At 43.3% G+C, this 24,456-nt stretch overlaps 1 protein-coding gene across 4 annotated transcripts in view; it reads right to left on the bottom strand.

The window, feature by feature from the left end:
- Window positions 1–24,456, bottom strand: part of LOC145395050 (uncharacterized) — a 1,083,039-nt gene that overhangs the window by 454,938 nt on the left and 603,645 nt on the right. For all 4 annotated transcript variants that reach the window (XM_080268801.1, XM_080268802.1, XM_080268803.1 and 1 more), the window contains exons 19-21: window positions 23,584–23,748; window positions 15,675–15,867; window positions 764–947 (exon numbers count right to left, since the gene is read on the bottom strand). In XM_080268801.1, the coding sequence (XP_080124927.1) occupies window positions 764–947; window positions 15,675–15,867; window positions 23,584–23,748 (542 nt within the window). The remainder of the gene's footprint in view (window positions 1–763; window positions 948–15,674; window positions 15,868–23,583; window positions 23,749–24,456) is intronic.

Consider the following 24,456-nt stretch of genomic DNA (forward strand, 5'->3'; position numbering starts at 1 on the left):
TGGTGAGAGCCCGCATCCACCACCTACAGGTGTGCAACAGGAATGAAAATCCCCTATGAATTTGAAATTGGTGAAAGTAGGTGAAGGTCTGTGTGTCTGTTACCATGATAACTTTGCAACTGCTCAAGATATCATCACAAAATTTTCAGGTGTGTAGTAGGGATGAAAATCTCCAAAATATTTGAAACTGGTGAAAGTAGGTCAAGGTCAGGATCATATTCTGAGCTGCACTAGATATGTATCGGCCCACAGCTGATGTGATATTCCCCTTGGGGAGCCTCTAGTATTTCCTATGTATCTGACTCTGGGCACGGACTACTCAGTCCATTCCAATGGACCTATGTACAATAGGTGATGACACACACCTCCATTTGGGTGCTAGCACTGTACAGTCCATCCTGAACAGTGTTCAGTAATGGAGTTATCTGACTGACGACTGGTGTGACTGTAAAAAGAAAACTGTAACGGTTACCCCTTTCTGGCCCCTTTGGGGACACCAGAGACTTCAGCCTTTAGTACTGTAGTTCAGATTATTACCTTGTACAATCCTACATATTAGCAGTATTAAAAAAGAATCAACAAACTGTTCCCTGCTCCAGCCATGAATTCATGTTTTTTTTTTTTTTCTTCAAACATCCAAATCCTCCACTACTTAGCCATCACTATGTACCTAAATTCTTACACTTCTTGCATTCCACCATCTATCATCCCTTTTTCATCTCTCCTGTTACTTGTCTTCCAGTCCTAATGTCAACTCTCTCACCTGTTGGTGTGCAGTTCCTCTTTAAGTTGCACAATCTTAGTGTGTAATGCTCCCTCGCTGGCCCGTCCAGCCTCAGCGCGGGTCGTGCCCTCCCGCCGAAGCTGATCCATCTGGGTTTCATAAGATGACAGGTCCCGCTGCAGTCCTGCTACTTTCTCCTCTAAGCTTGCAATTTCTTGCTGGGCTGTTCCCAATAAAATATATGGGAAAAGAAAATTATTGTCAAGATTTTTGGTTTCTGGGAGATAGCAACATTTTCAGTTATCAAATACAATTAAGTGATGTGGTAAGTAAAACGATAAAATTCTAAACCTAATTCTCACCTAAGAGAAGGGGTGAAGTAGGATTCAGAAACAAGAAAAAGCACAAAAGCAGGAGAACCATTAAACAATATGCTCAGGGAAATAGATCACACAATAAAAATCCTAACATCAATTCATAAGCGATACCACCAGCTACCTGCTTAGGATTCTTACCTCAGTAAAACACACTACAACACTCTACATACCATACAGAACAAGGCCCAAAAAATAATCACAGGCTGCACAGCTAGTACACCTACAGACCACCTCCACCAAAAAACCAATGTCCTCCAAGTCAAGATCAACTAGACATGAGAGCCACACAAATTCTTGCCTCAGCCTCCACAAACCCACATCATCCACTACACTACACGGCAGCACATCCACACACACCAAGGAATATCAAAACAACACCCAGCACATGATATCATACACAAATACTGTCATCTCTCCCCTCCCCGTCTGCCTCAAAGCAGCTTCCAGAAACATAATCACGCTCAAATCACTCGCCGCTCCATTCAGTCACTCAAAGACAACACACAGTTGCATATGCATGGCTGCCTAATATCTACCCTTCTGAATCCTATTTCCATCATGAGGACAGGGTCCACCTGGCCAGGTTGAGATGTGGGCATCATTCTACCCTCTTGAGGCTGGATGACTCCGTTGCTGATGCATGTCCAGGATGCAACACAGCATCCCATACTATTAAGCACATTATGCAAGACTGCATTCCACAAAATCACCTGCAACAACAACACAACATACACTCCTTGAAAGCTCTGTGGGAAAGCCCAGTCTCGGCCGTGGCCTTCCTTAGGGACTTGGGGCTGCTCAGCCAGACTGCCTAGGGAACAACTACTACTACTAATACTTTCTTCTTTGACTACAATGCCTCCTCCTATCAATAAGCTCGGTAACAAGTAATCTTTTAACTACTCTATATGTATCCTATCTATCTATCTAACTATTGCCAGATGCCTTAATTCCATAAGGGGTGGCTACAAACAAACTGCCTCCATGTCGCTCTGTCCCCCGCCATTTCACTGCCCTGCTCCCAGCTCACATCCCCCTCTCTCATATACCTCTCCACTCCATCCCTCCATCTCATCCTTGGCCTCCCCCTCCTTCTCCCTCCCTCCACCTCACTCACATACACTCTCCTCATCAGTCCCTCACCCTCCATCCTCTCCACATGGCCAAACCACCTTAATGTGTTTCTCCTAACACTTCCTATCACATCCACATCCACACCACACTGCTCCTTCACTTCCTCATTTGTCAGCCTGTTTCTCCATGTGACTCCACATGCTCCTCTCAAATAACTCATTTCCACTGCTCTCACTCTTGACTTCTGTCCCTCCAACAACGACCAAGCTTCATTTTCATACGTCAGAGTTGGTATAACAATACTGTCGTGCAATAGCTTTGTCACTTCCATGCTCACTTCCCTGTTTCTTATCACTGCTTTCAAGGAGCCAGCAACCTTTCTTTCCTGCTTCACCCTTTCAAGCACTTCATCCACTAAACTTCCATCCTTACTCATCACACTACCCAAGTACTTAAATGCATTCACATTCTCCATTTCCTCCCCATCCAATCTCACTGTACATTCACTAACTTCACTTCTCTCGAAGACCATAACTTTACTCTTCCCTACATTCACCTTCAGATTCCATTTCTTACACACTCTCCCAAACTCATCCACCAAGCCCTGCAGCTCCCCTTCGTCTTCACTTAACAACACAGTATCATCTGCAAACAACAGTACAAGGAGTTTCCAAACACTGCCCTCTCTCACTAGGGCCACTCCAACATCCACTGCCCTACTTTGCATTTCTTTTATTACCCCATCCATATACAGATTGAACAACCATGGAGACATGACACATCCTTGTTTCAATCCAACCTTCAAATAGAAAAACTCACTCAGTTCACCATCCACACGCACTGCAGCCTTGGCACCCTCATACATACTCTTCACGGCATTCAACAACTTCCCATCTACTCCATATAATATTAATACTTTCCACAATCCTTGTCTATCCACCCTCTCATATGCTTTCTCCAGATCCATGAAGGCTGCATACAACTTCTTTCCCTTCTCCAGAAACTTTTCCACTAAGAATCTAAGAATGAATATCTGATCTACACAACCTCTTCCCTTCCTAAAACCTCCCTGTTCTTCTCCAACTAATTCCTCTGTTATATCCCTAACCCAGTCAATAAGTATCCTACCATATACTTTTCCTATATGTATCCAGTATCCCCAAATGACCATACCACTTAAGCACTCTCCAGTAACTTTTTTACAATATTATTTACTTCACATCGCTCATTAATCTATATATTTCTCATTTCATTCAGTCTACGTCAGTCCAATTTCTACTGCTCTTATTCTTGACTTTCAACACTCATGCAAAACCAGTCTTACACCCACAAATTAATAAGTGTAATAGCATACTATGATGCATTCTTCTTGCATTCTCCACACTTAGTCCTCATTTCTGTATCAAGGTCTTCAAAGCATTGGCCACTCTTCTTCCATGTGCAACTCTACTCTCCACTTCATTGTATTTTAATGTCCATAAAACCTCCAACATACTTGCATGCATTAGCCTTGGTCACATTTACAGTTGTTGAAGTGAGATGATTACCCTATCCATCCAACCACCCTCCATCCTAATACTGTCTAATCAGAAGCAATGATGAGAGGGACCAGCAGGTCAATCCTCTGCAGCATAATAAGCCCCAACCACACTTCACTTGACCCTCATGGGTCATATATGATTTGTTTTGTATCATTTTTGAAGGTTTCAACATGTTTGCATGCGTTGGTCTTGGACATCTAATGACAGCTCTCCATGCTGTTTGATCTCTGGCAGCTTCCCTATTCAGTCCCTTATCCCTGAGGTCACACTCAATGACCTCATCCCAGGTCTTTTTCAGTCTACCTCTTGCAACCCTACCCCTAAAGTTAACACTTCTCACTTTCTGCATCCATTTATCATCCCCCATCCTCTCCACATGCCCAGACCACCTCAATCTACCTCTCCTCCTCACAACACCAATACACACTGGTCCCATCCTACCTCTCAACTCTTCCATCGTAAACCTAGCCCCCACAGGCCTCACACTCAGGGATGCACTGCACATCCACCTAGTCATTGCAATTGCTGTACATATGAGCCAGCAAATATCCGCTTCCTTTACTGCCCAAGTCACACTACCATACTGCACTACACTCCTACAAAGATCCCTTAGCATGGTGAGAGAGCCCTCTCAATGTCTGGAGAGGCAACAGCTCCCTGAACTTCTTCCAACCACCCCTCGCTCTAGCTACAGAGCTAGCTCCAGCCCCACCTCCAGCACATAATGTCTCCCCAGTAACAAAAATCATACACACACTCAAGAGACTAACCAGCAAGTTCAATCCTTTCACACCTTGCAATCTCCACATGCTCTCCCCGACACACTACACACATTAAATCAGCATTATCTCGCTGTCTATCTCTAATACCTCTACATCTCATATGCACTGCACAAGATGGAGTTACTTCCCACACCGTTATGTCACATCACACATTACCACTCTCCCTCTTCTCTGACAGTACTGCCACCAACCCCAGATACCATCACTCTTGTTTTATGTGCATTTACTCTTAAGCCCTTGTATCCCATACCATCTCTCCACTTCCTAAACCTTTCCTCCACCTCCCTTTCATTCTCTGCAATCAACACCAAATCATCGGCATACAGCATCTCCCAAGGGAGTCTATTTGTAAAGTCACATGAGAGGACTTCAAGTAACATGATAAACAACAAGCGGCTCAAAACTGACCCCTGGTGCTCACCAACATTCATGAAAAACTCATCACTCTAATCTCCATTCACCCTTACCTGGGTGTACACACCCAAATACATGGCCATAACCACCCTAATCAGCCACTCCTCAATCTCAAGCTTTCTCATTGCCCATTTCACCACCTCTCTGGGGACTCTGACAAAGTCATTCTCCAAATCAACAAAAACAAAGTACAGTTCCCTTTCCTCTCCTATAAATTTTTCCTGAAGCTCTCGAACAATGAATATAGCATCAGTGGTCCCTTTGCCTCGCATAAACCTAAATGTATCTCATCAATATTCACTCTTTCTCTAATAATACCTTCTAGAACTCTCTCCATTACCTTCATTATCCAGTCTAAAAGCTTTATGCCTCTATAATTTCCTATTTCAAGGACCTCATCCTTCCTCTTGTACACATATACAATTACACTCTTCAGCCAATCATCTGGGACAACATACTCATATATAATCATACTTACTATGTCAGTGACTAACCCCACTCCTTTATCTCCTTAGGCTTTCAATATTTTAGCAGTCAGCCTAGACAAACCTGCTGCCTTCCCCACCTGCATCCTGCCTATTGCTCTGCACACAGTAGCAGTATCAATCAAAAGCCAAGGGCCAAACCCTTGATCTGCTGGCTCCAAACCTTCCCTGTCCCAGTCAAACTCCTCATTCAACAACTGGCTGTAATGCTCTCTCTATGTATCTTTAATATCCCCTCTGTTCACCACTATCCTTCCTTCATCACTCTTCATGTACTGCTCACCTATTATGTCCCTATTCTCCCTCTTCATCTGATTTGCCACCTTAAATATTATATTCTTCCTTTCCACACAATTTAGATTATCAAGTAATAGTCTCTGTGACTCAGCCTTCACCCTGTAAACCTCTTTCCTAGCCTTATTGTTGTAGAACCATAACTCTCCAGAATACCTGGTGACTTAAAATTTTATGATGACAACAGGGGTAAGGCACAACATCTGTACAAAGCATGAAGGTTCACCCTTGATCTCCCTGCATTCATCAGATAACGGTCTCTTTAAGGGGAAAGAACTCAAGTGTGACACAGAAAGGTACAGTAAAAGCTCAATTAACCGGAATACATGGGGGTTCTTCCATTCCGGATATGGAATTTTCTGGATAATTGAATGTTACTCTTAGAAAATTTCTGAGAGGACAAACAAATGAAATAGTACCAAACTTGGGACTTTATTTCATAAAATACATTATTCAGTATTAGTGAGTGGTAGGTGGTAGTAACCATCATCCACTCACTTGATGTAGTGCTGCCTACTTCTTCCTTAGCCTTTATCATTCTTTTTCTGTGCCTGCCCTCCTCTCTTCCTATTTCTCTCATCTTTCCTGTCACCTCATATAGCTTTTCTTTCCTTTACAGGTGGCTTTACATTAAGTGACAAGCAAAATGGTTTCCTGTAAGCCAAGAAACCATTTACAACACTGGGTGGTAACCATATAACCAAACCATACGTGCTCTCTACATGTCAACAAGTGGGTTGGTGGAGGGTTAGTGCCCCTCCCCGCAAAACAAATAACTCAAAGTCAAATGGGCACCCCTTACGGGATTATGACGTCTGGGTGCATAAGAGATGTAGTGGTATCAGAGGTAGACTGCGAGATAATGCTGATTTTATGTGTACGGCGTGCCGGGGTGAGCAGGTGGAGATTGTCAGGCGTGAAAGGATTGAACTTGCTGGTGAATCTCTTGAGTGTGTGGAAGAATTTTGTTATTTGGGAGACATGTTGTGTGCTGGAGGCGGGGCTGGAGCTAGCTCTGTGGCTAGGATGAGAAGCGGTTGGAAGAAGTTCAGGGAGCTCTTGCCTCTCCTGACATTGAGAGAGCTCTCCCTATGTGCTAAAGGGTCTTTGTATGCAGCATGTGTTAGGAGTGTAATGCTGTATGGCAGTGAGACCTGGGCAGTGAAGGAGGAAGACATTCGCCGGCTCAGACGTACAGAAATGACAATGATTAGGTGGATGTGCAGTGCATCCATACGTCCAAGGCCTGGAGGGGCTGGGTTTACAATGGAAGAGTTGAGAGGTAGGATGGGACTGGAGTGTATTGGTGTTGTGATGAGGAGAGGTAGATTGGGGTGGTTTGGACATGTGGAGAGGATGGGGGATGATAATTGGGTGAGGAAGGTGAGAAGTGTTAATATTGGGGATGGGGTAATGAGGGGTAGACCGAGAAAGACATGAGATGAGGTAATTAAGTGTGACCTTAGGGTTAAGGGACTGAACAGGGAGGCTGCAATGGATCGTGCAGCGTGGAGAGCCGCCATTAGGTGACCAAGGCTGACACATGCAAGTATGTTGGAGCCTTTAAAAAACGAAAACGAAAAACGAAAACAAATAGATAGACAGATACAGTACAGGTACACTCATGGTCACTAATATCTGCCCAGGGGTGCCCCCTTCCTACCTCAGAATACCCAGGGAAGAGGAAGGGGGGGACGAAACAAGCTCCACCTGCCACTACCTTAGTTCCTGACCATCCCCTATACCCCTACACAATCCCCCACCCCACCCATCATTCTTAACTAGCAGTTACATCACAAGCTGATTTCATGCTTAACACTCTTGGTCCCACTACTAATACAAACGAAGAACATTAAGATATGTTAAAAGAATTTAACTATCAACATGTTGCAGAAAGAAATTAATGCATTATGATGTTGACAGTAAAACAAAAACGTAAACAATGGCCACCTCCGGCCTCCTGTGTTGGGTGCACTGCTTTGCAAATGCACACACACACACACACACACACACACACACACACACACACACACACACACACACACACACAAAATGAAAAACACAGACATAAACACACCCAAACATGCAGGTACAGACACAGAAGCATGCAAACACCGAACACATGAGGCCTGGGATGGCCATTGTTAACATTTTAGTTTTATTGTCAACATTATAATGCATTAATTTCTTGCTGCAGCATGTTCATAGTCATATTATATACTTTTTACATATCCCAGTGTTTTATATTTGTGTATTAGTAATGTGATGTGACTATGAGTGTAAAGTATAAGGTTAGCTTGAGATGTAACTGCCAGTTAACCCCTAAAACGCGGATCGTCGCTTTTGCGACGGTCGGCCCAAAGGGCAAGACGGCGGGTCGTCGCGTTTGCGATTTGAGTTAATTTTGAATAACCGCGGGCAAGCAGGCTCAAGCTGGTATTGTCTCTCAGTCCCGCCACCCGTGAGCTACTTTTAGCACACTTGACCTTTGTACTACTGACCTCGGTTGTTGCCAAGTCTCATTTTTTTTACCCACGGACGCACCGATGCGCGGCCCTCCCTCGTCGTGCGATATGGCAACGCGCGGATGGCTGATACGTGTCAATCTGCGCCGTCATCTCGCAAGCACTTTTTGCTATTGGGAAACGCTTGTTTCCCCAGTTGTCACACTGTCATTTTTTCGCGGTTTGCCCCAGATTAGCGTCAGTCCACGCAAATCTGCCACGGTGACACCATGTCAGGCTCTAGCTCTTCTAGTTCCGTGCCTTCTAGCCCTCCAAAAAAGGGTTTTGTTACCTCTACGCCCTTCAAAACTTTACAAGTGACTACCAAGGGGCTAAGTGACTCGGCCATAGCATCTGAACTGTTGAAAGCCTCTATGGACTACGGCAGTGACGTGGGTGTTTTGTCTAGCCTGGCTGAATCAGAGACACAATCGAGTGCTGATTCAGCCCCGGAAGTGATGATTTCTGTGCCCGAGGAAACTGTGACTGTGCCCAGCACCTCTACAGGGAAGGCCCCGGTGAAAAGGGGCCTCGAATATGGAAAGGGAGAGAAAAGGAAGAGGAGCGGAGACAGCAGTGCACCGCCATTGTCCACTACGCCACGCCACACCACCGCAAGCCCGCCACGTTCTCCCAGCCCTCTTCTCTCGTCCTCCTCGTCTGCTGTCCTGTCTCCTGAGTCATCGGAGTCTCCATCACCACCGAGAAAGGGAAGTAGACGAGCAATGTTAGGTATGAGAGGTTATCGTAGGCCTAGTGTTCGTGTGAGTAAAGTTAAGTCCCCTAGGCTAACTCCCACTAGGCAACTCAGGAGTCACGCCACCGCGGGTGACCTTGACCCAAGCGATAATCTCCCTCCAACCACCACCACCACCACCACAACACCAACACGGCCTGGGATAACCTCTCCCTTACCTACTATTGCCCAGCCTGCCTCACCCACTCCCACACGACCTGCCTCACCCCCCGCCGCCCCAAGCACCTCCCAGCCTAGGCAGGGAACTTTAGATGCTTTTGTGTGGTCAGAGGGATCAGATTTTGTGCCTGAAGATCTGCCCTTTGGACGAAAGTGAGTGTGGACTTCAGGCTGACTTCCCTGTGGACGACGATGGTGAATGTGTTGACTACCTGTTGGCCTTCCTTGACGACGAGGTTATGGAGCACATCTGTACCGAGACCAACAGGTACGAGGGGCAATGTGCGCCAATTCGCGAAGAAGAAGGTGAGGCTGCGACGCCATCCACGTCACGGATGGCATCATGGGTGCCTTTGACGATCCGCGAGCTTTTTGTATTTATTGCCTTGATGTTGCTTATGCCGCACAACTGGAAGCATAAGTTGGAAGAGTACTGGGGTTCCGACGAGCTGTGCCCAACACCAATATTCAATAAATACATGAGCCGCGATCGTTTTAGGCAGCTGATGACTTATCTTCACTTCGCGAATAATGATGAGCCTTCCCAAACTGACCCATTATGGAAAGTGAGGGGAATCCTGAACATGATCAAAGATAAGTTTATGAGGTTCTTGCGCCCTTTCAAGAAAGTCGTGATTGACGAGTCTTTGGTATTGTTCAGGGGCCGTCTTCGGTTCGTCCAGTACATTCCAAGCAAACGCCACCGCTTTGGAATCAAGTTTTTCGTGCTGTGCGACTGCAAGACGGGGTTCATCCTTGACTTCGTCATCTACACCGCCAGCAATGTCGACTTGGATAAGACTGACCCCCTTGGATTCTCTGGTTCTGTGGTGAAAGTGCTTTTGGAAAAGTACTTTGGCGAGAATCATGTCCTGTATACGGACAATTATTATACAGCTCCAAAACTCGCCAAGTACCTTTCTGAACACGGCGTCGGCTCCTGTGGCACTGTCAGAAGTAACAGGGCACATTACCCTGCCTTCCCAGGGGCTGAAAAGTCAAAGCGGGGAGACGTGCACCTGAAGAAATCTGACAAGATGCTTGCGATCAGGTGGCATGATAAGAGAGTCGTGAACATGCTCACCACAGTACACAAGGGTGAAATGCTGGCAACAGGGAAGGTCGACAGAAGGACTGGCGAGCCTGTGATGAAGCCTGATGCTGTAATTGACTATAACGTCAATATGCGGCTGGTGGACAAGTCGGATATGATGATTGGAGAGATTGACTGTCTGAGGAAAAATCGTCGTTGGTACAGGAAGGTGTTCTTGCACTTGATTGACATGTGCATGTTGAACGCCTTCATCCTGTATAAAATCAAGAACAGGAAGCCAGCCAACTACTCTCTCAGAAGATTCTCCAAGACTTGTGTCTACCAGCTGCTTCAGCGTTATGGCCAGGTGCTTTCAACAGGTCCCAAACGCCACCCTCACACACCTCCAGACCGCCTACAGTGTATGGCCTACCTTCAGCGACACCGCCTGGAGCCACTGCCAGCCACTGCAAAGAGGGGGAAAGCACTGAGGAGGTGTCATGTGTGCAGCCACACTACCAGGCAGGAAAGAACTTTTAGGCGCACCTCCTTGCAGTGCAAAGAGTGCAAAGTTCCCCTCTGTGCTTACCCGTGTTTTTTCGACTACCACAGCCTAAGTAGATTTTGAAAATAAGGGTAAAAATATTGGGAAAAATACTGAGAGTGACAGTGATAATATTGTTTAGTTTTCTTTTACGTGCTGACAGTGACAGCCTGATGAGTGTAAATTAGTGTATGTACTTGTAAAAGCACTGACAGTTACAGTGTTTTTTGTTGTAAATAATTGTACATAGTAATCATATAAGTATTGCGAGTGACAGTCACTCCAGTGTAAAAAGATAAAAGCATATTTTCCTATTCTATGTTCTGAAAGTAAAAGTTTTTTGTGTATAAAATATTATTTTTATAACACTGGACAGTGACACTGATGAATAAGGCAAAAAAAAAAAAGATACAGTGAAAGTGAGCGATAGAAATGAAGTGCGAGTGGCCGACAGGAGCGAGAATAAAGTGCCTGCCGTAAGGCTGAATAAACTCGCGCCGCGGTGGTCTTCCTCATTCCCAGTCCACAATACTGGCAGTGACATTGATTTTTATTACCGTAATAGTGACAGGCAAACGTTTGCGAAGTCCTATGATGGAAAAAAAAGGAGTATACGTGCTTTTTGCCGAGAAAAGGCAAATGTGACAATATTGACGGGAAGATCGCCACCGCGCTGCATGTCGGCCGTGCGCTCCGTCCATTTTAGCCTTATTTTCAGTTCTTATTTACAAATACGGATTCCAAACAACCTGTACGTTGTTGTATAAAGTGTACTGTGACAGATTGAGGCTGTGGTAGAAAGAAAACCGGGTTTCTGGAGGTGTGAGAGTGAAGACTTTGTTACCCAACTTTGCAAGTCTTCACAAGTCCTTGGGTAGTCAACGAAGGCTCAACATGTGGCTCAGGAGATAGCTGAATGTAAGTAATATATGCCTTAAAAATTTTAATGCTCTAGGGTTAATCTATGATTTTTGGCTAATATTTTTCCACAGGTACTCAGACCCCGCTACAACCCCGCCACAGGGGGGGGATCGCGCGTACACAGCCACGTTTTAGGGGTTAAGAATGACAAGTGGGGGCTGGGAGGGGTAGGGGTATGGCGGAGGGGACTGAACACAAACCAGCAAACATTACCAAAAATTATTTAACCCTTTAACCGCGGGTGTCATCCCAGAATGACACTGCAAAAACTGGACCAAACCGCGGGTGTCATTCTCGAATGTTTGTGAGTATTTTGAATACCGCGCATTTTTTCCATGCGCCAATTGTTTCAAGGGAGAGTAGCTATTAAGTTCTTTCACTCCAGCCAACCCCCCCCTCCCCCCCCAGGCCCCCACCTCCCACCCCCTGGGCCCCCCACCCCACCCCGGACCAAACACGCATCAGTATCTGTCCAGCTGTGTGAGTGACAACACTGCTGATGTGACAGTGAAGTGCAGGCAATTACAGTGCCTTTTACCTGCCTCAGTGAACACAGAGTGGGTGTTTATCGTATGTGCAGTGTTCATATATGTTTATAGTATTATTATCAGAATGAGGTTGGCATTTGGTAATGGTGTGTGAGCGAAAAAGAGTATTTACAACACCGCTGATATGGCAGTGAAGTGCGGGCAATTACAGTGCCTTTTACCTGCCTCAGTGAACACAGAGTGGGTGTTTATCGTATGTGCAGTGTTCATATATGTTTATAGTATTATTATCAGAATGAGGTAGGCATTTGGTAATGGTGTGCGAGCGAAAAATTGTGATTACAACACCGCTGATGTGGCAGTGAAGTGCGGGCAATTACAGTGCTTTTTACCTGCCTCAGTGAACACAGAGTGGGTGTTTATCGTATGTGCAGTGTTCATATATGTTTATAGTATTATTATCAGAGTGAGGTTGGCATTTGGTAATGGTGTGTGAGCGAAGGTAATGGTGTGTGAGCGAAAAATAGTGATTTTAGATCGGTCACTTCTAATGGCACTGCCCATCCAGTGATAGTCAACGAAATCATGAAACCTACATCATTGCAAAGCCGAAGGTTAGTACTTTCTAATGGTACCTTATTTTTCACTCTAGATTTATTCTGTGCAGAGTTATAAAGGTTTAAAGTTTGTTTACATTTTGGCTGGAATCCCCGCGGGAGAGGCCAGTCGGAGCAAAACAATGCCCGCGGTTAAAGGGTTAAAGAAAAATTTAGCATAGGTTACGGGACAAAATAATTTTCAAAACTTAGCTGCGTACACTACTTTATCCTGTACTGTACAGAACTAATCAAGAATTATAGAGGGACGATTGGTATCCAAAATATTTTCGACCCCTTGCCAGATTGAATTTAAGTTCCGGTTATATGGATGTGCCGATACATCAGATGCCGGTTAATCGAGCTTTTACTGTATTTACAATCTTCAGCTGATTAACCCCTAGACGCCTAGAATTTTTTGGCATGGTCGCCCTCCCCCTACAGCTGTATTTCGCAAAATAGCCTTTTTTCAAACTTTCACATCTGGGAAAGTATAGCAGTTAGGGAAACAAGTTAAAGACCATATTACTCACCAAGTCTTCTTGCAAATGAAAGCATCTCCACGTCTGCAGGTGGTCGGTTCGATGAGTAAGGACGTGAAGAAGATGAGTAACATTTGGTGCTTGATGTAGGATGCCTTCATGCGTGTGCGCTCAGCCCCGACTTTGGTTTTGCTCCCAACTTCTCCATTACTAGATAAACTAGACACAGTGGCATCCAAGGCATGCCCTATGGCATTATCACTGAGTCCTTTCTTAGTATCCTTGGGCAAAGGCTTGGCAGGGGTGGATGAGGCAAGGGGTTCACACAAGGTGGGAATGGAATCGGACAAGGAGGTTTCAGAAAACATTGTTTAGCAGTTGGCTAAGTCACACAGAAGACTGAGGCACGCTTGCATCGTGTGGCGAGAGTCTCTCCCTACCCTTTGGTGATGAGATCAAATGGCGGCCATTTCAAACTGTGATGGGAATACAATTGCGGTTCCTACTGACACCCAGTGGTCTCCGTCCACCCCTTTTGCGTCAGTCCATACTGACACCTGGTGCTTAGGGGTTATATCTCTTTCCACTCACCAGCACATCACACTATGAGTCATCTTCTCTCTAAGCAATGATCACTTTACTCTTTTCTACATTTAATTTCAACCTACTGGTATGCAGTTTAGAAAACTGATCCAGACTGCAAAGATACTGGTCAATATACTCAATCAGCACTGCACTGTCAGTATACATGTTTGAAAAAGTTGCAGAAACACTGGGAAAAAAAAATCATCCACCTGTCTACCATCTAATCCAAAAGTGCTCCATTAAAAGTGTATGGAGGGGCCTTGGAGGTAGGTTTCTCAGTCCAGACATTTAACCCAACCACCGCTCTGACTTAAACCCTCATGGGTCACATGCACCTGGTGCACCATAACCCATTAGACCAACAGGTATCATTTTGCTGGTTATTTTCTAGATTACAGGAAATAATTTTGTTTGTCACTTAGTCCCCATTTACCACAAAAAAACAGTTATCATCATCCTCTTGACTTTTTTTTTTTCCCCTACTTAAGGATGGAATGAGGTTGCATTCAGCAAGGAGAGGATGTCTATCAACAACATGTCTTGTGAAATGGGCCAGATGCTTATTCACACATCATTCAAGCTCCTAGAATTCTGGCTCCACCATACAGGCCAAATTTACTGTGCAAACTTTTTGGTACTTTTCTTTATAGATGCATTTCACATACAGATGCCATATAAAGCCAATCCAATGACCATCAAGTGTAAAAGGGGATTCTAAACCTTTGTCATGCATTCCTATGTACCGTACATTAATTAATCCAGCTAATTCAGTCTTGTATCAGTTCCCTAGCACTAGAAACTGCTATACCTCTCTCTCTTCAACCTTCTCAGTCCCAGGTCAATTCCTTATTAAAATCTACATCTCACTCTCTTACACACTACTGTACTATATCCATCCACTTTCTTAGCTTCCCATGCCTCCCCCCAGCAGCTTCAAATAACATACAGCATAGCCTTTTCACTACCATAAAACATGCCAGATTCTTTGCTCTATCTATATCAATTCTGTCCATATGATCTCAACATTTAAGCATGGTGCTGGAGAGGGATGCCTCCATGTGGTGGCAATGACATAACCATGCAGCTCCACTGCCTGGTTATGCAAACATCCCTCAACTCTCTCCCCATCCCCTCCAAAGGAGAATGGTGAACTGCAGAAGAATGGCTGCTTCAGCTTGCAGTCCACTTGGCTTATGTTTCAGATGAACTTAGAGCCATAACAATGACAACAACAACAACATTTAAACAATATTTGCTGCTCTATTTTCAACAGACTTCCTCACTCCACATCTTTATAGAGTTACATTATTTCTTATCCTAACCACTCTATGCAATCCCAACACATTCCACAACAAAACACATAAAATATTATAGTACAATACTTGTTACAGTATACAATATACTGTACTACATCATAAATTAATGACATTTGTAGGGTCAAACGTACAAAAATGACAATGATTAGATGGATGTGTAGTGCATCTCTGATTGCTAGGTCTAGAGGGGCTACGACTGCGACTGAGAAGTTGAGAGGAAGGATGGCACTGGAATGTGTTAGTGTTGTAATGAGGAGAGGTAGATTGAGACGCTATGGGCATACTGAGAGGATGGAAGACGACAACTAGGTGTGGAAGACGACAACTACGTGCAGAAGCTGAAAAGTGTGAACGACAAGGGTAGGATTGCAAGAGGCAGACCATAAAAGACCTGGGATGAAGTCATGGTGTGTGACCTCAGAGATAGGGAACTGACTCAGGAGGCTGTCAGAGACTGAGCAGCATGAGAAGCCATCATTAGGAGACCAAGGTCGAAGCATGCAAACATGTTGAAGCCTTTATAAACTGTATGATATGACTGAACAAAACATCCTAAAATCTCAAGCTCTTATCTCACATCAAATTTCTTTGCACCCACCGAGCATCATGGAACGGTGTTTCTCTTCCTCAAAGCGCAGAGTGGCATCATCCTTCTCTCGCTGGAGCTTGTCAGTGACACGTCTTAAAGCTGCCAATTCCTGCTCTCGTTTCCCCTCGGCCTCTTCCCGTTCTTGCTTCATTGTGTGTATAGTTTGGTTTAGTTTGTCCTCCAGATCTGACTGTACTGAGTTCTGAGTGCAAAAGGGAAAATAACAAATTCAGTACTATTTTCCAATATTATTCACAAAGATTTTATGCTACACAAATAAACTATGTTAAATAAGAATGTCCCAAGACGAGGCCAGCAGTCAAATTAGAGTAGATTTTTTTCCACTTCAGTGGCTTTGAGCACTGAACCATGACCTGCATAGCCAAACCAGACTTAGATATATAAATAAAACTTATCATCATCATCATCTAATCCTGTGATGCCCCCTAAGAAACACAGAAGTCAGGGGCTAGGCAAGTTGGTCCTGACTCTTAAGATGAGAGTGACCGGCCTCACTTATCCCCGAGTGGCATTACATACAATAAACCCCAATCCGACTGGAGTACCTTAATTACTCACTAAACCACCAGGCACCATTATCTGGTTATATGGTTACCACCCAGCATAGTAAATGGTTTCCTGGTGTACAGGAAACTATTGGCTTGTCATTCAGAGTAGTCACTCACAGACAGAGGGAAGAGGAAAGAATGATGGAATGCAAGACAGAGGAGGAAGCTAGAAAAGAAGGAGAGAAGAAAGGAAAGGACAGGCACCAAAGAGCTGCACTACATTGAGTGAGTGGATGGTAAGCTCCCTCACCTACCAGTAAGTGCCCCCACCTACCACTAATAAAAAAAAAAAAATTAAAATTAAAAAAAAATCACACAGGCCCTCCTGCAACATGGAAGAGGAGATGGCTGAATTGATAGACTGGTGACCTGCAGTTCTGATGGACCCAGGATTGAATCCCAGCTGAGGCAGGGAACAGTTTAAGGATTGAATTTCATAAAAGCAGACCTTACTGGTCTACCAGAAGACCCACCGACATGTTGTAAAAATAGCCAGCTAAAACCAATACACAAGTCCTGTATGAGACAGCCCAAGCATGTATTCAGTATGGACGGTGAGTGTTAGTGATGAAGTGGTGATATGTAGAGGTATGTAGGAGGACTACTGGGCCTTGGGATTGGCCCTGAAGCCTTTGCCTAGAGTCAGTTAAAAAAAAATATATATCCACTATGCAACAGGGATGATGTACTATTCATTCATTTTTGGAGGAGAGATAAACCCCACCCACTTATGGCTCATTAAATAATCACTGGCTATGCATACTTCAAACAAAAGTTCTTGGGAATATATCTCAAGGTTCTGGTTGCAAGTGCTGATATGCTTCTCTCTTATCCTGTGCTTCCATCATCATTTATGTCCACTGTAACAATACATAAACTAAAAATGGACTGGAAATGCTTGTTCAGAGTGAGAGTGAAAATTACTATGTTCACATTACCATTGCTCAGGCCTCTTCTTGCATCCTGGCTATCTGATGACAGGAGGTTTAGGCAATAAGAACATGCTATTTACTTTGCCTGGTAGTAATCATAATCATATAACCTGTTGGATGTCTACTGGTTGAGTGAGTCACTTCAACTGGATGTAATTCTTACAGGTTTTAGTCCTAGAAATGGCTAAGATTAACTGCTCACAAAATGTTGCTCAGGGTAAGTGACTAATCATCCTTGTCTGAAATGTCCCCAAACTGAGCAGTTTAGCCTCTGGTCCCTATTCTCCTAACATGGCAACGAAAAACTGGATAATAGATGGATGGATGAAGATGATGTGGATTTGGAGACTGGAGAAGGTGATTTTATCGAGACTGACTTTTGTAGTAAATGAGATGAACTTACACTGCTGGCACAGATGAAGATGGTGAGGAGTCTAGTACTGTACAGTACAAGTGGAGACGAAGCAGCTGTATACAAAATGCTATAACTTACCAGGCAGGTATATCCTGATGCTAAAAGGGGTATTTATTATAAAGCTATGAAATATGAGGTGCTTTATAGACTTTCTTGACATCATTCTATTCTGTAAAAAATGTATAAGGTGAGACCACTGGCCCCAAAAGCCACATACCAGTACTTAAGCTGAACTAACGGAAAGTAGTCAACATGGTCTCTTGTTTTTCTTCATGTTTAGATATCAGATGATGTTGAATGGTAATACAATTTCATTAAGATGGAGTGGCAATGACAAGAGATGAATTTTATGTGGCAACACATGATTTTCAAGTTCTTTAAGGCAGGACTTAGGACACATACAGTTACCAAGAATATTCATTTTGAATAAATTTTATAAGCACCACATGAAAGGGCGCATGCATCAATATTATGGAACACAAAATCAGTCCAGTATCTACCTTGGTGCAGCAAACATAACTTTTTGATGTTTGGTGGGCCAGACCTTGACCTTTTATCATACCACACAATGACTAATGAGGCAGGTGTTGGGTCGGCTGTGAGCAGCTGAGAATGCTCTAAAAGTCTCCACGTTACATATTTCAAGTCAGTTATCAACAATTTGACCCAAAACCAAGAGAGGAAAATTAAATTTTCAACCCAACGCTGAAGCTGTATGTTACAGTGCAACTCAGAATGGCTGTGGCTGCACACCGCAGTTCACAGGGTAACATTTATATTCCCTGACACATCCCGTGCCACATCAGTGTATTAAAACCCTCAGCTCCTTCCTCTAAAACAGACACCAAACTCTACAATTACTGAGGACTTTAATGTTAAAAACTCCACCTGTTACAAACACACTGAAAACAACCACTGTAGCCTCAACACTGTAGCACAGCTCAACAACATACACATTTCCAATAATACCTCATGATACAACTACATTTCAAAACAAACTCACTGCCTCCCCCTCTTTCCTAAACATAACATTCTATTTGTCCAACTTCCACTCACCACAATCTGGTGGATGGAATTCAAACTCTATTAATATGACCTCCCTATCATTATCACCAAAGGAATACATTCCAAACCAGAGTAATCACACATCATTTGCACAAACTACAAAAACTGAAACTGGACAATATTCTCTTAGGAAAAAGAGCAATATTTCAGGACATTAAACAACATATCCATCACCAACACTGACAGAACACATCATCACCATCATCAGTCATCACCATCATCCAGACTTCCTTTCCCACCCTTGTGCAAGGTGAAGACAGCCCAAATTTGTCCAATCCATGGGGCCATGCTTCCATTCACTCACCATTCAAGCCCTCAGAATCTTGGCTCTATCTGATACTGCAAAAACATTCACCATATTCTGTAGCTTCACATAAACATATCCACTAGAGTCAAGCAGGATGCTGTCACATTAAAAAGGGGTGCCAAATCCACGATCATGCATTTCTGCTCACAATATTCATCCAGCCAACTCGATCTCTTGTCAGTCCCCTAGCCTCACTGACTTCCATACCTCTCTTCCTCACACACTCATCCACCATATCCCTCCACCTACTCCTTGGCCTACCTCGCCTCCTCCTTCCTTCAAATTCGCTCAGATATACCTTTTTCACCACTCTATTGTCAGCCATTCTCTCCACATGACCATACCATCTCAGTACACTCTCTTTGATTCTGGTGTCCACAGACTTCCTCACTCCACATCTTTCATGAATCACATTATTTCATATCCTATCCACTCTCTGTACTCCTAATACATTCCTAAGCAGTCCCATCTCCACTGCTCTCACTCTTGACTTCTCATTTTCATGCCACACCACAGTCTCACATAGTTAAAGTTGACAATAACACTCTTTCATGACTGTAAGCTTCATGCAACTGCAACTTTCAAGCCTCTGTTTCTTATCAAGGCCTTCATTGCACCAGCTACCTTCCTTCCTTGTGTCACCCTACTTTCCACGTCTTTTGCACATTTTCCTCTCTTTTCTATCACTGTACCCAGGTATTTGAACTCTCTCACCACTTCCAGTCTCTCTCCATTCACTGTAACATCACACTGGGAGTCACCTTCTCTCTCAATAACCATCACTTTACTCTTTTCTACATTTACTCTCAAGGCACGATGCTCACAGACATCAGCAAAACTCTGCAACTCTGCACTGGCCTACCAAGTTCTTGTTTGGTATTAGCAAGTAGTACTGCATCATTGACGTACAACAAATTTGAGATATTCCATCCATCACCATTCATTATCAAAGACATCCCCTCTCCATTACTCACATTTTTACTACCCCATCCATATACAGTGAAATCTCAATGGTTTAGATTTCAACAATTCAAATTTCGATGCGTTTTCAAGTGGTAAGCCTACCTCACTTTTCAATGCCAAAATCGTGTTTTTCGATGCTCTCGGGGCCTGACTCCAACCAAAACAAGAAAAGATAATATTTTTGATGTGAACCAAAATGGTAGAAGTGAAGGAAAATTATAACAAAAAGGGTGAGCCTAACCTAATATAGTATGTGACATGTGTCAAGAAGAGAATGAAAATCAACATCATTTATTGATATGTGAAGCATACAAAGATATAACAAGAGAAATTAAAGGAAAAGAATCAATAATAGAAATATTAAAACAAAACAAATTACAGGTGGTAACAAATACAGTGGGTAGAATACTGAAACGAAGAGAAGTAATTATGAATAGAAGAGCAACATAGAAATGAACAATAGAGACTGAGAAAAAAAAGAAAGGCATCTTGTTTAAAGACAAAAACTCCCGGATGGGGAGTAGAGGCCAACAACAACAATAAACCATGTGCAAGGCGATGTTCTATTGTCAGCGGTCATCTTGTGACTGTCCTGCCAGCCCTCTACAGCCAAGCGCCGCAGTTTCAGCTTGTACCTTCCATGTGTGGACGTGCATTTCGCTGCAATTTCGTTGTATGTATTTTTGTTGTATTTTCATTGCAACTTACCTGTTTCAAGATGGCAAGCAAGAGTGGTTCTTTGGGTAGCAGTGGTAATGGACGAGAGCAGCCTAGCACCTCTAAATCTTCGCAGCCAATGGAGAAAAGGGAATACAGGAAGGGGCAGAAATACACCAAGTATACCCTTGCTGACAAGGCGAAAATCCATATTCTACATTATAGCATGGCAATACAATGCAGAACTATAGTTACTTAACCACACTTATAGTTCATAAAGTTTACAGGGGGTGTGGGCAAAAAATCATGATATTACGTAGTGAGGTTCAGAGGCCCTGGATCCAAACTAATTTTTCCCATGAGAAGCTCAGTTTAAATTTCAATTATTTGAATTTCGCTGCAATTTTTCAGTACGAATGTCCATCGAAATTCAAGATTTCACTATAAATTGAACAACCAAGGAGACATCACACAACCTTGTTGCATGCCCACACTGATCGTGAACCATTCACTTAGATGCCCATTTACCCTTACACATGCTTCACTACCACCATAAAAACTCTTGACAGTACCTAGCAGCTTGCCACCCACACCATACATGCACAAAACCTTCCACAATCCTTCTCTGTCTACTTTGTCATATGCTTTTTCCAGATCCATGAATGCCATAAGCACCTTACAATCCTCCTCACAAGCCATCTCCACTATGTCTTACTGCAAATATTTGATCCACACATCCTCTGCCATTCCTAAAGCCACCCTGTTCATCACTCACTAGGACTTCTGATATCTCTCTTACTTTCTCTATAACAATTCTTCCATGTACACCCTCTCAAAAATTTTTCGTCACCCCTTGCTCTGATACCCTTCCCAATGATCACTGTTACAGACAGTGAGAATACGTGGTGTGGTTGGTACCCCTGTACATCTCTCCCTCTCCCACTAGATTTCATCATTAGCAGACGAATTAACACACACCAGCAACACAGGGCCAGAGATACCAACCACGCACCGTCATTCAGGAGTTGATTCAGAATGCCTCGTGTGGTGTGGCATAATGTATTGTGCCGTAAGGGTACCGAAAATTTTTTTAAAACCTGTACCTTCCCTACCCCATTCAGTAAAACTCAATAAACTTTTCCCATGATAATTCTTGCACTATCTTTGCTGAAGTTAATTTTTGTACAGAGGTACAATTACAGCCTTTCTCCACTCTGCTGGCACAGTTTCACTCATCCGTGTCTTCATACATGTCTCCAATAAGCACTTCAATCTGCTCCCTCCACTACACTTAATCATCTCAGCATACACTTCATCAACCCCAACTGCTTTCCCAATTTTCAGCTGCTTCACAGAGCTCTTCACCTGAGCATGTGTCACATTTCCTGGCATTGCATTCCTTCTCTGCACACCCCCAAAACCAATCATGTTTACACTGGCTCTGCCCTCTCTATTCCCATTCATCACGCTTTCAAAATATTCTTTCCATCTGGTCCTTACTTCATCCCCATGGGTTATAATCTACCACCTCCATCCTTCACACTTTCACATTTCTTTCCACTGTCACTTCTACATTTCCAGATTTCTTTCCAGAATAACTTTATTTTTTCAGAGTAGTTTCCATTCATTTTTCTTCCTAGATCATCATTTACCTTCTCCTTTTTCCTCTTCACTAGTCTCTTTACATGCTTCTTGCTCTCAATATATTCAGTTTTTATTTCAACTGAACCTCTGTCCTGTAACCACTCTAGTCACTTCTTCCTCTTCCTCCACTGCTATCTTAACCTCTTCATCACACCATGCCATACCTTTTTTCTTTGTTGTTTCTCTTATCACACAACACACCGCTTTAGCATTCCTAACTAAGCAATCCCTATATGCATTCCACAGGCTGTCCAGATCCATTTCATTCCAATTCTCTGATTCTAACTCCTCCCCTACTTTGGTCCTGTATTCATCTGCCATTTCATTGATCCTCAGCTTCTCAACTTTCTGTCTTTCTCCCTGACTGCACCTCTCTCTCCTCGTCCACCTCACTCCTCTCAGCTTGATCTTGCATACCACAACCACATGATCTGACAGACCTCCACATCATCCTTTCACGGCCCTCATATCGACAACCATTCCCAGCATCAACCTCTCTACCAGCACGTAATCAATCAGGTTCCTTTCAACATGATCCCCATTCCCTCAATACCATGTACATTTATGTGCATCTTTGTGTTTGAAATACAAATTACAAATGCACAAGGCACATAACAAAATTTAACAAGCTCATATCTAACACAGACAACCATCATATTTCACAAGGCAAGACACTGCAACCCAAACTTTATACCAGAGACTGCTCGACAAATAAAACAACATGACTCATTCACACACTTCCTCCTCTCCTACACAAAGATACTATCAAAAGGCTTCAGCAATGAAACAACAAAATATGACAACAAAATCAGTACAAAGAAAACATACATCCTGAGGGCCTTTGTAACAACACTCATCCACTCCACAGACACCTCTCAGCTCTACAAAGCACTCAATAGTATCACTAGTTCACAAACAAGCACCTCCATCACCCACTTTACCATCACCAGTAATCAAAACATCTCTTGTTACAAAGAACAAACATAAACAGTTGTGAGCCACTACCCAAACATAAGTCACTTTACAGTAACATGCACTGAGTCTGAGAAACAATCTTCTCTGCATAGGCAGTCCTTTCCACTTGACTACAAGGTAACTACCTTCACACCAGAAAAGACATGTAACCTTATCAGGAACACAAAGAACTCTACAAGCACATGACTGGATGCCATCAGCAACCTACATCTGAAACATTTAATGACCCCAGGACAATTGCTTACCTATGGTCAATAGGTCTGCTGGGCCAGACATGAATGAGCCTGAGCAACAACAACAGTGAGTAAGAGAAGAAGAAGAAGGAAAAAAAAGATACATATTCATTTATTACATGGAACATGCTGCTAATAACATAAAACTGCAGACAAACCTTCTCTTTCCTGAGAGCATCAAGGGCCTCTTGGTGTTGGTCTCTAAGGGACATAACCTGCTTCTTGTGCTGGGTCTCTTGCTCATCTAGTCGTCGTTCAGCTGCTGCCCGCCCATCTCGCACCTTCCCTAGCTCACTCTCCAGTTCCCTCTGTAGCTTGTTCATCTAATAAGAATGACACAAGATACAGGGATGGGGTTAAATATTGGCCAGACTTCTAGTAACACAGTTCTTCCTCCTGGATGTGCTCAATGTGGCACCTCAACATATGTGTTTACCCTGTGTTAGGGTGTTACAGTAGGCTGATTATCTTTTTTAAAACAGAAGACAGAATGGCATGCAGAAATAGAGAGGTATTAGTAATATTTATACATTAGCAAAGATACAGTATTTGATTTACTGATTCTGAACAGGCTGCAGCTATGGAGTAACACTGACAAATTTAGGGCTTAAGCTATAATTGATAAGATGATGCCTAGAATTGATAATGACCTTGGATTATGTCATTTATATGAACTCAAAATTGTATGCAGTGTTTACTGATTATAGCAAGGCTTATGATCATGATCAAGTTCTTAGAAATAAATTGTTAGAGTACTGAAAGTCATTAGGATGTGGCAAAGTTAGGGTAACTCCAATAAAGAATATATATATATGTGTACAAGAAATATATTAAAAGCTGGAACACTAGAGGCCACAGTGGGAACAAGGCAGGATGTGCCATCCAGCCATTTCCTTTCTGTAATATACTGTATATAAGTATGATGGTTCAGATGCCAATGCAAGCAATTACCTCAGACGGTTTCCTAGGTGGTATTCATGAGCTCCTACAACTGGATGATACTGTCATTACTGATACATCACATGAAATGT

The sequence above is a fragment of the Coenobita brevimanus genome, chromosome 29 (genome assembly GCF_032717465.1).
Source record: "Coenobita brevimanus isolate Jiangsu-jjx chromosome 29, ASM3271746v2, whole genome shotgun sequence".
NCBI lineage: Eukaryota > Metazoa > Arthropoda > Malacostraca > Decapoda > Coenobitidae > Coenobita > Coenobita brevimanus.